At 37.5% G+C, this 13,524-nt stretch overlaps 1 protein-coding gene across 2 annotated transcripts in view; it reads left to right on the top strand.

The window, feature by feature from the left end:
- Window positions 1–12,885, top strand: part of TMLHE (trimethyllysine hydroxylase, epsilon) — an 82,937-nt gene extending 70,052 nt beyond the window's left edge. The window contains exons 7-8 of one of the 2 annotated variants that reach the window (XM_032330240.1): window positions 10,944–11,082; window positions 11,717–12,885. In XM_032330240.1, the coding sequence (XP_032186131.1) occupies window positions 10,944–11,082; window positions 11,717–11,848 (271 nt within the window). In that variant the 3' untranslated portion in view covers window positions 11,849–12,885. Of the gene's footprint in view, window positions 1–10,943; window positions 11,110–11,716 lie in introns of both variants that reach the window. The other variant, XM_032330241.1, reaches the window with a different exon arrangement.
- Window positions 12,886–13,524: the final 639 nt, after the last annotated feature.

Below are 13,524 nucleotides of genomic sequence, written 5' to 3'. Positions count from 1 at the left end.
GCATAAATACATGTAGGTTAAATAACATGCTACTAAACAATAAATGGATCAACCAAGGAATCAAAGAAGAAATCCAAAAGTACATGGAAACAAATTAAAATGAAAACACAACACTCCAGAACCTTTGGGATGCAAGAGGAAAGTTTATAGCACTACAGGCCTACCCACAGAAGCAAGAAAAATCTCAATTAAACACTAAAGGAGATAGAAAAAAGACAAGATAAGTGCAAAACTAGCATAAGGAAGTAAATAATAAATATTACTGTCATATGATCTCCTGATATAAGGAAGTGGTGATGCAACATGGGGGCTTAAGTGGGTAGGAGAAGAATAAATGAAACAAGATGGGATTGGGAGGGAGACAAACCATAAGTGACTCTTAATCTCACAAAACAAACTGAGGGTTGCTGTGGGGAGGGGGTTTGGGAGAAGGGGGTGGGATTATGGACATTGGGGAGGGTATGTGCTTTGGTGAGTGCTGTGAAGTGTGTAAACCTGGTGATTCACAGACCTGTACCCCTGGGGATAAAAACATATGTTTATAAAAAATAAAAAATTTAATAAAAAAAATAATAAAATAAAATAAAAATAAATAGAAGAAATGGAAAAAAAATAATAAAGATTAGGGCAGAAATAAATGATATAGAAACTAAAAAAAATAATAGATCAATGAAACTGGGAGCTGGTTCTTTGAAAAGATCAACACAATTCATAAAACTCTAGGCACAGTCATCAAAAAGAAAAGAGAAAGGACTCAAGTAACTGCAATTACAAATGAAAGAGGAGAAATAGCAACATCACAGAAATATAAATAATTGTAAGAGAACATTATGAAAAACTTTATACCAATAAATTGGACAACCTAGAAAAAAAAGGATAAATTCCTAGAAACAAATAGCCTACCAAAGCTGACGTAGGAAGAAGTAGAAAATTTGAATAGACTGATTACCAGCAAGGATATTGAATCAGTAATCAAAAAAACTCCCAATGAACAAAAGTTGAGGACCAGACAGTTTCACAGGCAAATTCTACCAAACATTTAAAGAAGAGTTAATACCTATTCTAGTTGAACTATTCCCAAAAAATAGACCAAGTAAAACTTCCAAATTTCATTCTATGAGGCCAGCATTCCTGTGATACCAAAACCAGATAAAGACACTACTAAAAAACAGAACTACAGGTGAATATCCCTGCTGAACATAGATGCAAAAATCCTCAACAAAATACTAGCAAACATAATCCAGCAATACATTCAAAAAATCGCTCACCACAGTCAAGTGGGATTTAGTCCTGAGATGCAAGGGTGGTTCCATATTCACAAATCAAAGTGATACATCATATCAATGAAAAAAAGGATTAAAACCATATGATCATTTCAATAGACACAGGAAAAGCATTTGACAAAGTACAATATCCATTCATGATAAAACCCTCAACAAAATGGGTTTAGAGGGAATATTACCTCAACATAATAAAGGTCACATATGAAAAACACACAATGAACATCATACTCAATGGGGAAAAACAGAGCTTTTCTCTTAAGGTCAGGAACAAGAAAGGGATGCCTACTCTCACCACTTTTAGTCAGCATAGTACTGGAAGTCCTAGCCACAGCAATTAAACAACAAAAGGAAGTTAAAGGCATCCAAATTGGTAAGGAAAAAGCTGAACTTTCACTCTTTGCAGATGACAGAATACTCCATATTAGAAAACCCAAAAGACTCCACCAAAAAAAAAAACCTGCTAGTACTGATAAAGGAATTCAGTAAACTCACTGGATACAAAATGAATGTACAGAAATCTGTTGCATTCCTATACACTAGTAATGGAGCAGCAGAAAGAGAAATTAAGAGAACAATCCCATTTACAAGTGCACCAAAAATAATAAGATACCTAGGAATAAACCTAGTCAAGAGGTGAAAGACCTGTATTCTGAAAACTATAAAGCATTGAGAAATTGAGGACAGCATAAAGAAATGGAAAGACATTCCATGTTCATGGATTAGAACAGTTACTGTTAAAATGAATATACTACCCAAAGCAATCTGCACATTTAATACAATCCCTTTCAAAATACTAACAGCATTTCTCACAGAGCTAGTACAAACCAATCCCAAAATTTGTATAGAACTACAAAAGACCCCCCAAAATACAACATTTTAAAGGAAAAGAAAAGCTAGAGGCATCACAATTCCAGACTTAAGTTATATTACAAAGTTATAGTGATCAAAACAGTATGGTACTGGCACACAATACACACTAGATCATACTAGTGATCACTACAACATAATAGAAAATCATGAGATAAACCCTAAATTATATAGTCACTTAATCTTTGACAAGACAGAAAAGAATATCCAATGGGAAGAAGACAATCTCTTCAACAAATCATGCTGGGAAAACTGGACAGCAAAATGCAAAATGCAAAAAAAAAAAAAAAAAGAAAGAAAAAGAAACTCAGCCACTTTCTTTCACTGTACACAAAAATAAATTCAAAATGGATTAAAGACTTAAATGTGAGACCTGAAACCATAAAATCCTAGAAGAGAGCACAGGCAGTAATGTCTATGACACTGGCCATAGCAAAATCTTTCTAGGTATGTCTCCTGAGGCAAGGCAATTAAAAGCAAAAATAAACTATTGGGAATACATCAAAATAAAAAGCTTCTGCACATCAAAGGAAACAATCAATAAAACTAAAGGCAACCTACAGAATGGGAGAAGATATTGCAAATGACATATGCAGTAAGGTTTAGTATCCAAAATATATAAAGAACTTATATAAATCAACACCCAAAAAAACAAATAATCCAATTTTTAAATGGACAGGAGAAATGAGCAAACATTTTCCCAAAGACACACAGATGGCCAACAGACACATAAAAAGATGCTCAACATCACTCATCATCAGAGAAATGCAAATCAAAACTACAGTGAAGTATCACACCTCACACAAGTCAGAATGGCTAAAATCAAAAACACTGGAAACAAGTGTTAGTGAGGATTTGGAGAAGAAAGATTGCTCTTGCACCATTGGTGGGAATGCAAACTGCTACAGCCACTGTGAAAAAAATAGAAATACCCTACAATTCAGCAGTTATATTACTGGGTATTTACTCCTGCCCCCCCCAAAAAACTAATAATTCAGAGGGATGCTTACATCCCAGTGTTTATTGCAACATTATTCACAATAGCCAAATTATGGAAGCAACCCAAGTATCCATTGATAGATAAATGGATAAAGAAGATGTGGTATACACACACACACACAAAATGGAAATATGATTCAGCCACAAAAAGAATGAAATCTTGCCTTTTACAACAATGTGGACAGAACTAGAGAATATAATGCTAAGCAAAGTCAGTCAGTCAGAGAAAGGCAAATACCAGATGATTTCACTCATACGTGGAATTTAAGAAACAAAGCAAACAAGCAAAGGAAAGAGAGACAAACCAAGAAAAAAAGACTCAACTATAGAGAACAAACTGTTGGTTACTAGAGTGGATGTCAGTGGCAGGATTAATGAAGTAGGGGATGGGGATTAAGGAGTGCACTTGTCAAGATGAGCACTGGATAATGCATGGAATTGTTGAATCACTGTATTGTACACCTGAAACTAATATAACACTGTATGTTAACTATATTAGAATTAGAAAATAAATGAATGAATGACACTCCCAATAAACAACGTCCAGGACCAGACAGCTTCACTGGTTAATTCTACCAAACTTTCAAAGAAGATTTTCATATTTATCCTCAAACTCCTCTAAGAAATTGAAGAAGGAATGTTCCCAAACTCATTTTATGAGGCCAACATTACCCTGACACAAAGAATAAACAAAGACATCAGAAAAAAGGAAGGAGGTTAGTTAATTAGTTAGTTAGTTACAGGTCAGTATCCCTATTAACATAGATCCAAAAATGCTCAACAAAATATTAGCAAATTAAATTCAACAGTATTTTAATAGAATCATACACTATGATCAAGTGGAATTTATCCCAGTGTTCCAAGGATGGTTCAATATCTGCAAGTCAATCAGCTATGGGTGGGTGGCAAGATTTAATATATGGAAACCCCTAAAGACTCCACCAAAAAAACTGTTCGAACTCATAAACAAATTCAAGGTGCATGGTTCAAGAGTAATATAAAAAATTTGGTTGCATTTATATACACTAACAATGAACTATCAGGAAGAGAAATTAAGAAAACCCCATTTAAAATTGTATCAAAACCAATAAAATTCTTAGAAGTAAATTTAACCAAGAAAGTAAAAGATTTATACACTGAAAACTATAAAAATTGATAAGAGAAATAGAAGAAAGCACTAATAATGGAAATATATTCCATTCTCATGGATTGGAAGAATGAATAGTTTAAATTTCCATATTAGCCATAGCAATATACAGACTCAGTGTAATCCCTATCAAAATTCCAATGGTGTTTTTCACAGAAAACAATCTAAAGAAACAATCCTAAAATTTGTAATGAACTCCAAAAGACCCAAATAACCAAAGCAATCTTAAGAAGAACAGATCTAGGAAGGAGAAGAAAATGGTGGCAGACTAGGAGGACCCTAACCTTGTCTCATCCCACAAACACAACTATATAACTATCAAATCATCCTAAATCCCCATGAATTGACCTGAAGATTGACAGAACAAACTACACAACCAAAGGGAGAGCAGAGGCCACACTGAAGAAGGTAGGAAGTGTGGAGATGTGGTTTAGAGAAGAAATGGATTACTGGTGCTGTGGAGAAGGAGCTGTGGGTCATGGAGAAAGGTGAGAGAGAGGAGCACATGGGAAGGCACAAGGAGAATGTTTCCCCAAAGCCATTGGCTTGGAAAATAAAAGGGGCTTAATTTCATGATTCAGCAAGGCTTAAAGACTAGAGTTTTAAAGTTCAGCAAGCCTGACTACAGTAGAGCCCAGAGGGCACAGCCCTGCTCCTAAAGAAAAGGCAAGCAGACAACCTGGGACAGATAGCATGGAAACAGCAATTTGAAGAGTGCCTGGGACACACAGGTGGGGGGAAGATTATTTGCTCTTCTCAGAACCCATCCCTGATAGGCAGCATTTGGGGAGATGCCTCTCTCGGAACAAAAGAGCTGGCTGGCACCATTGCCCAACCCCATCACTCAGCATAAACACAGAGTCACCAGTGGGAAACAGTGCAGTGCTGACACAGGCTACTAAGTTGCATATACCAAGCCCCATGCCCCGGCACTCTGGCAGGACTGCCCTTCTCAGTCAAGCTTGTTTCAGACTCAGCATGCCAGACCCCTCCTCCAAAAGACCAGCTCAAAGCACTGCCCACACCACATTTCTCAACTCCAGAGCAGACATAGTTAATATTCACTACATTCAGGCCAGGGACTAAATACTGCCCACTGCAGGCCAGGAGAGCCTTTGTACATGACTGACTTAAAAGATAGAGCAGCCAAAACACAACAGCAGAGCACATACTACACACACCAGAGACAATCCCTGAAGCTCCAGGGCCTGGGGAGTACATGACCTCTTCTTCATAAGGCCATTACTTTCAAGAGCAGGAGAAATAACTGGCTTTTCTAAAACAGAGAAGAAGGCAGAGACTTAGACAAAGTGCCAAGTTGGAGGAATTTATCCCAAATGAAAGGACAAGATAAGGCCACATCCAGAGACATAAGTAAAACAGATATAAGTAACATATCTGATGATGGAGAATTTAAGGAAGAGTCATAAGGATACTCACTAGGCTTGAGAAAAGACTAGAACATTTCACTGATACCCTTACCACAGAGATAAAAGAATTTTTAAAAAATCAATCAGAGATGAAGAATGCAATAAAAGAGACTGGAAACAGGCTTGATTCAATGAACAGCAGGCTGAAAGAAGGAGAGGAATGAATTAGTGACCTAGAAGAAAAAATAATGGAAAATAATGAAGCTGAAGAAAAGAGAGAATGAAGAATAAGGCAACACAAGAATAAACTTAGAGAACTCAGTGACTCCATCAAACATAATAACATTCATATTTATAGGAGTCCCAGAAGAAGAGAAAGAAAAGGGGGGATAATTTTTATCTCAGAAATAATAGCTGAAAACTTCCCTTCCTTTTCTGGGGAAGGAAAAAGATATCCAGATCCAGGGGCTACAGAGAACTCTCATTAAAATCAACAAAAGCAGACCAACACCAAGGCATATTGTAGTTAAATTTGGCAAATCTAGTGATAAAGAAAAAAATTCTTAAAGCAGCAACACGAAAGTCCTTAATTTACAAGGGAAGACCCATAAGTTTAGCTGTAGACCTCTCCGGAAACTTGGCAAGAGAAAGGAGTAGCATGATATATCCAACATGCTGATTGGGAAAAATCTGCAGCCGAGAATACTCTCTAGCAAAGCTATCATTTAGAATAGGAGAGAGAGTTTCTCAGACAAACAAAAACTAAAGGAGTTAGTGACTCTATAAACCTGCAAGAAATATTACAGGGGACTCCGAGTGGAAAGAAGAGACCAAAAATGACAAAGACAAGAAAGGATCAGAGAAATTCTCCAGAAACAATGACAAAACAAGTAATAAAATGGCAATAAATACACAGCTAATAATTACTTTGAATGTAAGTGGACTAAGCACTCCAATCAAAAGGCATAGGCTGGGGCACCTGGGTGGCTCAGTGGGTTAAAGCCTCTGCCTTCAGCTCAGGCCTTGATCTCAGGGTCCTGGGACGGAGTCCCACATTGGGCTCTCTGCTCAGCAGGGAGCCTGCTTCCTCCTCTCTCTCTGCCTGCCTCTCTGACTACTTGTGATCTCTCTGTATCTTTCAAGTAAATAAATAAAATCTTTTTTTTAAAAAGGCATAGGCTGTCAAGAAACAATCTGTTTTTTTTTAAAGGGGGGGGGCAGAAGACATGAATAGACATTTTTCCAAAGAAGATATACAGATGACCAACAGAGACATGAAAAGAACCTGCTCAACCTCACTCAGCCTCAGGGAAATACAAATCAAAGCCACAATGAGATACCACCTCACACTAGTCAGAATGGCTAAAATTAACAAGTCAGGAAATGACAGATGCTTGTGAGGATGTGGAGAAAGGGGAACCCTCCTGCTCTGTTGGTGGGAATGCAAGCTGGTGCAGCCACTTTGCAAAACAGTATGGAGGTTCCTCAAAAAGTTAAAAATAGAGCTACCCTATGATCTAGCAATTGCACTATAGTTTACTTTTTACCTTGTGTATCCACTAACAAATCATTATAGTTATAAGTGACTTTACTACTTTTGTCTTTTAACCTTCATTTATAGATTTATAAGTGATTACCCATGACTATTACATTAGAATATTATAAACTTAATTATATATTTACCATTACCAGTAATATTTGTACTCCTCGTGTTTTGTTGTTCCTAATAAGTGCCTATTTTAGCTTATAACAGTCACTTTAACATTTCTTATAAGGCCAGTCTAGTGGTGATGATCTTTAGCTTTTGCTTTTCTGAAAAACTCTTTATCTCTTCTTCAATTCTGAATAACAACTTTGCTTATGGTATTCTTGGTTGGAAGGGTTTTTTTTTCTTTCATCCCTTTGAATCATACCACTCCCTTCTGACCTGCAAAGTTTTTGCTGAAACATCTGCTGTAGTCTTATGGGGGTTCCCTTGTATATAACAAGTTGTTTTTCTCTTCTTTTAAGATTATCTCCTTGTCTTTAACTTTTGAGAGTTTAATTATTTTGTGTCTCAGGGTAGGTCTCTTTGGAGTCCTCTTTTGGAGATTCCGTGGGCTCCCTGGATGTAGCTTTCTCTTCCTCTAGTTTAGTTTTCTGTTATTTTTTCAAATAAGTTTTCTGCTCCTTTCTCTCTTCTCCTGGAAACCCTATAATGTGAATATTGGTCTGCTTGATGGAGTCTTATAATTCCCTTAAGCTATCTTCACTCTTTCATTATTTTTTTTTCTTTTTGCTTCTCTGAATTCTTGCTTTGTGTCTTTGAGTTTGCCGATATTTTCTTCCACTTTATGTAGTCTGCTCTATTGACTTTTTCAACTCAGTTATTGTCTTTTTCAGCTCTGATTCCTGCTTGGTACTTTTTAATATTTTCTGTCTCATTGTTGAAAGTCTCACGTTGTCATGCATTGGTCTCCTCCATTTCTTCATTTTTCTTTCTCTCTGTGTGGTTTCTGCATAGTAAATACAATAGCCACCTCTCCCAGTTTTGATATAGTGGGTCTTGTGTAGGAGATGAACCTTATCATTCAGCTCAGCCTTAGCTCTTGGCTGTCTTGCAAACCTTTGTGATTTTCTAAGCACTTTTTGTGGTTTTAGTGGCTCTCGTAGTTGAAGGTGTGTCAAGACCTGTCAGTCTCTCAAAGGAGAGGATCTTAGTCAGCACCTAGATGCAGGATGATTGGAAGCAAGACCCTTGGTTAACAGCTTTTAAAGTATGCAAGCAGACTTCTTTCCAGGAAAGACTGGGAGCTGGGCATTTATTTCTGTATGCTCCCTTTGCGATGAGCCTTGGGTAGATAGCCAATTAAGAAACATTTCTTTGTTTGTTACTGTCCTATAGAATCGTCACTAAAGCCCCACTGGCTGCTGAAGCCAGGTGATCAAGGGGTGTATCCCCTGGACAGCAGCCACAGAAGCCAGAGGGAAATGTGGGAATGGTGCCCACTGGCTTTCTTCATCTCCAGGGAGGAGTGCAGTCTATCCCTAGATGTGTGCCAAAATAGAAGCATGACCTTCAGGAAGCAGCTTTTGAAGTATGCAAATAGGCTTTTATAGAGAAAGACTTAAGATATGGGTGTTTCTGTCTGCTGTCTCTATACTAGGCCTGAGGAGTTTTCCACAGTGAGTATTCATAAGCCCATTAATAACTGTTTTCTTTGTGTTCTATAACCAGGTGGGTCTCATGGATGAAAGCCTCATTGTCTTGTAAAGCTAGGTATTTGGGGGGTCCATCTCTCATGCAGATCTTTTTTTAATATTTTATTTATTTGCTTGACAGAGAGAGACACAGGGAGAGAAGGAACACAAGCAGGGGGAATGGGAGAGGGAGAAGCAGGCTTCCCGCCAAGCAGGGAGCCCAGTGCAGGGCTTGATCCCAGGACCCTGGGACTGTGACCCAAGCTGAAGGCAGAGGCTTAATGACTGAGCCACCCAGGTACCCCTCATGCAGACATCTTAAAAGTTTGGGCACTAAGTGTTGAGTCCAAACTCTTCACTCCTCAGGGAGAAGCTTGGAGTTGTGAACTTCCTTCTGATTGCTGCGCCAGGGGTGGGTATATGATAAGATTGTATTTCAACATTTTCTACCCATTTGATATGGGTTTTTTTTTCTTATCTATCCCGTGTGTAGAAGTCACTCCACTAGTTTCTGGATTTCTTTCAGAGGGAGTTGTCCCACGTGTAGCTGTAGATTTGGTATATGCATGGGGAGAGGTGAGTTTGGGAGATTCCTATGTTGCCATCATGGACCAAATCACCAGCATTATTTGTAATAGTCATGAACTGGAAACCACTCAAATATCTGTCAAAAGTAGAATGGGTGAATAAATCTATCTATATAACACAACAATGATGAACCTCCTAAATATAATATTAAATGAAAGAATCCAAACACAAATGAGTATATACTGTGGTATAATATTTGTAAAATGTTTATAAACAAGCAAAACTAATCTTTGGTGACAGAAGTCATGATGGTAGTTATCCTTGGGTTAGGGGAAAGACAAAATGGAAAAGGGGGACAAGGGAGTGTTCTAGGGTGTGGGTAATGATCTATTTATGGGCCTGGATGATAATGATATGGATGTGTTTACATCATGAAAATACATCAAGCTTATGATTTGTGTACTTTTCTGTATATGTACTAAACTTTAATAAAAGTTTAATTTACCTTAAGTAAAAAAGAAATCCTTTAAGTAAAAAAGAAAGCCTTTAGCAAAGACTTTTCAATGATTTCCCATAGTACTCAGCATAAAACACAGAACCCTTACTATGGCCTACAAGGCTATACATGATCTGGCCCGTGGCTACTTCCTCCACATTATTCCCCTTGTTTACTCAGCTCCAGCCACATGTTCTTCCTGTTATGCAAACATAATAAAACTCCTTTCCATCCTAATGCTTTGTACTTACTGTTCCCTTTTCCTGGAATACTCCTCTTAACTTGTCACATTCTTGGTTTCTCATCATATAGGTAGCAGCTCAAATGTCACTTCTTCAAAAGAGTCCTCACTCAACATACTCCATCTGAAATAGACTACCCAGTCACTTTTTATCACACTACAGTATTTTTCTTTATAGCATCTGTAACTAGATATGTATTTATTACTTGTTCATCATTTGTCTTTCTTAATAGAACATAAACTCCCCAGAGGCCGGGATCATGTCTGCTCTGTTCATCACTGTATCTTTAACACCTGACACCTTCTAGCACATAGCAGCTGCTCATGTAAATGTAAGATTTGAATGAATGAGTGATGATCACTGGGTAAGCTGTCAGGTATGGCTATAGCTTGGATTTTCCCCATAAAGGGAAACACCTGAGAAGTTTTAAATCATTCTGCTAAAAAGAAAGCCTTGTTAGTATAACCTCTCTTGCCCACCTCAGCTTAGTGAATAGAAAGCTCAGATCTTTCCCCATTGCTTTTGTAAAATTTGGCAAAGAGAATGTACTTTAGATAAAACATCATATCCTAAAATGGAAGAAACCAGCTGGAACTTACTTCTATCTCCTACCTCTAGATTCTCCAAAGGAAAAAATATATATATGGTCAACAGGCAATAGTGCTCCTTTCTGCAATCCTATAATTCCCAAGAGAACATTAACTTATTCTCACCTTATCTCTAGGACAAGTAATGAATATAGACAAAGCCTTAAATAAAATTGCTCAATAAGCAAAAGGTGTCTTTAACATGTGTTTGAGGATATCTTTTCTTCTCATGATTTCATCTTAGATACAACAACTATGACAGAGCTGTCATCAATACTGTACCTTATGATGTTGTCCATCGTTGGTATGCAGCACACCGGACTCTGACAGTAGAGTTGAGGAGACCTGAGAATGAGTTTTGGGTCAAACTAAAGCCTGGCAGGGTGGGTGCCCAGTGCTAAAGATGTCAAGTAAGCTTGTTTTACTGAAGCAGTGAATAATGGGTAATTCTTTAATATGTGAATCACAGTCTTGCAAAGGTAAAAGTGAAAAGAGTCCCGGGTATTGGATCTGGTCCTGCCATTCACTGAATTATCTGGAAGCAGGTTCCGCAACATATGCAGGCATCAGTGACTCAGTGGCTCTATATGTATAATGAGGGGGTTGAACTTATTTTTTGCTCTTGTTATAGCCTCTGAATGAAGAATATCTTCAGCTTAGCATAAAACATAATGAAATAATTTAACTCTTTGAGAAAGTATATATTAAAAATTAAGCAGAAAAGAAAATGAAGCCAGTTATCTGATTTGCTTTGATAAGAGAATAATTACTCAAGAAACATAAGCTCCTCAAGTGCAGGGCCTAATTACCTGCTATTACCTTTGTAACTTCCATGCAGACTACTACAGGGCTATGTACATTCTAATTTCCAAATGTTTGATCTCAAAAAGAAAGGTACCTCATTGAATGTAACTGGAGAACAACCTAAAGATTTTCTTTTAAGTGATCTTTTCTGATTTAGAGTTCCTTTGGTCTGTTGTTCTGATGGAGTTTTTTTCTCTTTTTGCCCATTCACAGGTCCTATTTATAGACAACTGGCGTGTCCTACATGGCAGGGACTCCTTCACTGGCTACCGCCAACTTTGTGGGTGCTATTTAACAAGGGATGATGTATTAAACACTGCTCGTCTCTTGGGGCTTCAGGCTTAAAATTACAGCATTAAGATTATGAACACACCTGGTACCCTGGCTACCAGAATTTCATATCAGCAAAATAATACTGTGTCAAAATCTACCTCAAATTGTCTCCTTATCTCATCACACAAAACAGAAGTTGCAACTAGAACTAGTTAGAAGGAAATGCATTTTAGGAACAAAAGTCTTTATAAAGTAGCAGTTTGCAAGATGCTTAGAACACCTTAACACTCTTAAAAGTCATTGAGGACCCCAAAGTATTCTTGGATTTGGGTTATATCTATTGATAATAACTGTAATAAATATTAGGACTGAAAAATGTTGAAAATTCACACACCCCTCCGTATCAGAGTGATGGCATCATCACATGCCATATAGCCTTTGGAAAAGCCCTCTCTACATTTGTGAGATAATAAGAGTGGAAAAGGAAAATATCATCTTAGTGTTATTAGAAAAAATATTTTTAATCCAGGCCCACTGAAAAGGGCTCAAGGATCCCTCCAGGTGTTTTCAGACCACGCTTTAAGAACCATTGGGCTGGAGGATACCTTAGGACAGTCTTGTACATAGATTATGGATTAAAGAGTTTAGCTGAAATCCTAGATTTATATCTACAGTGTCCTAGAACTACAGATACGATAGAAATTGCTTGATAGCACGAGCTTGGTGATAAGATAGTAACTGAATATAAACAGCGTTTTATCTTACAAGAAGGATTATCTCCATCAAAGACATCTCTTGAAGAGTTAAACTAGGAAGCCACAATAGCTCCTGTGGAATAAGTCCATCAGTTCAATAATTATGTGAAGGATCATCATTGCAGAAAATTTTTAGAGACTTCTGAGGTTCCATATGATAATGCATATATACACACACACCACAAGACAGTACAGAGTGTTAGTCTATAAGACTGTTCAGTGAACTCATCATGACAAATGATGTGCCTCCAAAGAACTGGAAATTACTATCCAACGTTGCATTTTTTGCTTTTGATGAAATTTAAGATGCAGTCTATTTCCTCCATTTCTGCTAATCTTTTTTTTTTCCTTATCTTAAAAATTATACATTTTAGGGGCGCCTGGGTGGTTCAGTGGGTTAAAGACTGCCTTCGGTTCAGGTCATGATCCCACCGTCCTAGGATCGAGCCCCGCAACAGGCTTCCTGTTCAGCAGGGAGCCTGCTTCTCCCTCTCCTCCTGCCTGCCGCTCTGCCTGCTTATACTCTCTATCTTTATGTCAAATGAATAAATAAAATCTTTAAAAAATATATTATACATGTTAATTGCTAAGATTTTCCTGGGTTAAATATAATACCTTATTTCTTTTATTTTTAATGGCTCCCTTCATATATGGATGCAGGGACAGAGAGATGGGTATGAGGTGTATTGTCCCCTAGCTTTCATTTAAAGTGAAGCTGTAGAATAACTGCATTGAGCACTATAGAATGATGAAAGCCAATCTAGGCCAGGATGTGCAGAAGAGGGTAAAAAGCATCATTAGTGAGGCTAGAAGTCATAAAGCAAAGTCAGTACTCTGACAGAGAATAACGTCTAATCTGATATTCACAGAGAGTCCCTAGTACACATTTAGTAGTTTATGCATCATCTTATTGACTCAAAAGGTTTCTGCATTTTGTTTGTACTATATAGGAATCTTTAGGGGTCTTCATGAAACTTGTTGTCCTTGGTCAAA

Source organism: Mustela erminea, chromosome X (assembly GCF_009829155.1).
Source record: "Mustela erminea isolate mMusErm1 chromosome X, mMusErm1.Pri, whole genome shotgun sequence".
Classification (NCBI taxonomy): domain Eukaryota; kingdom Metazoa; phylum Chordata; class Mammalia; order Carnivora; family Mustelidae; genus Mustela; species Mustela erminea.
The sequence above is the reverse complement of the archived record's forward strand: the minus strand, read 5'-3'. Positions and strand labels throughout refer to the sequence as shown.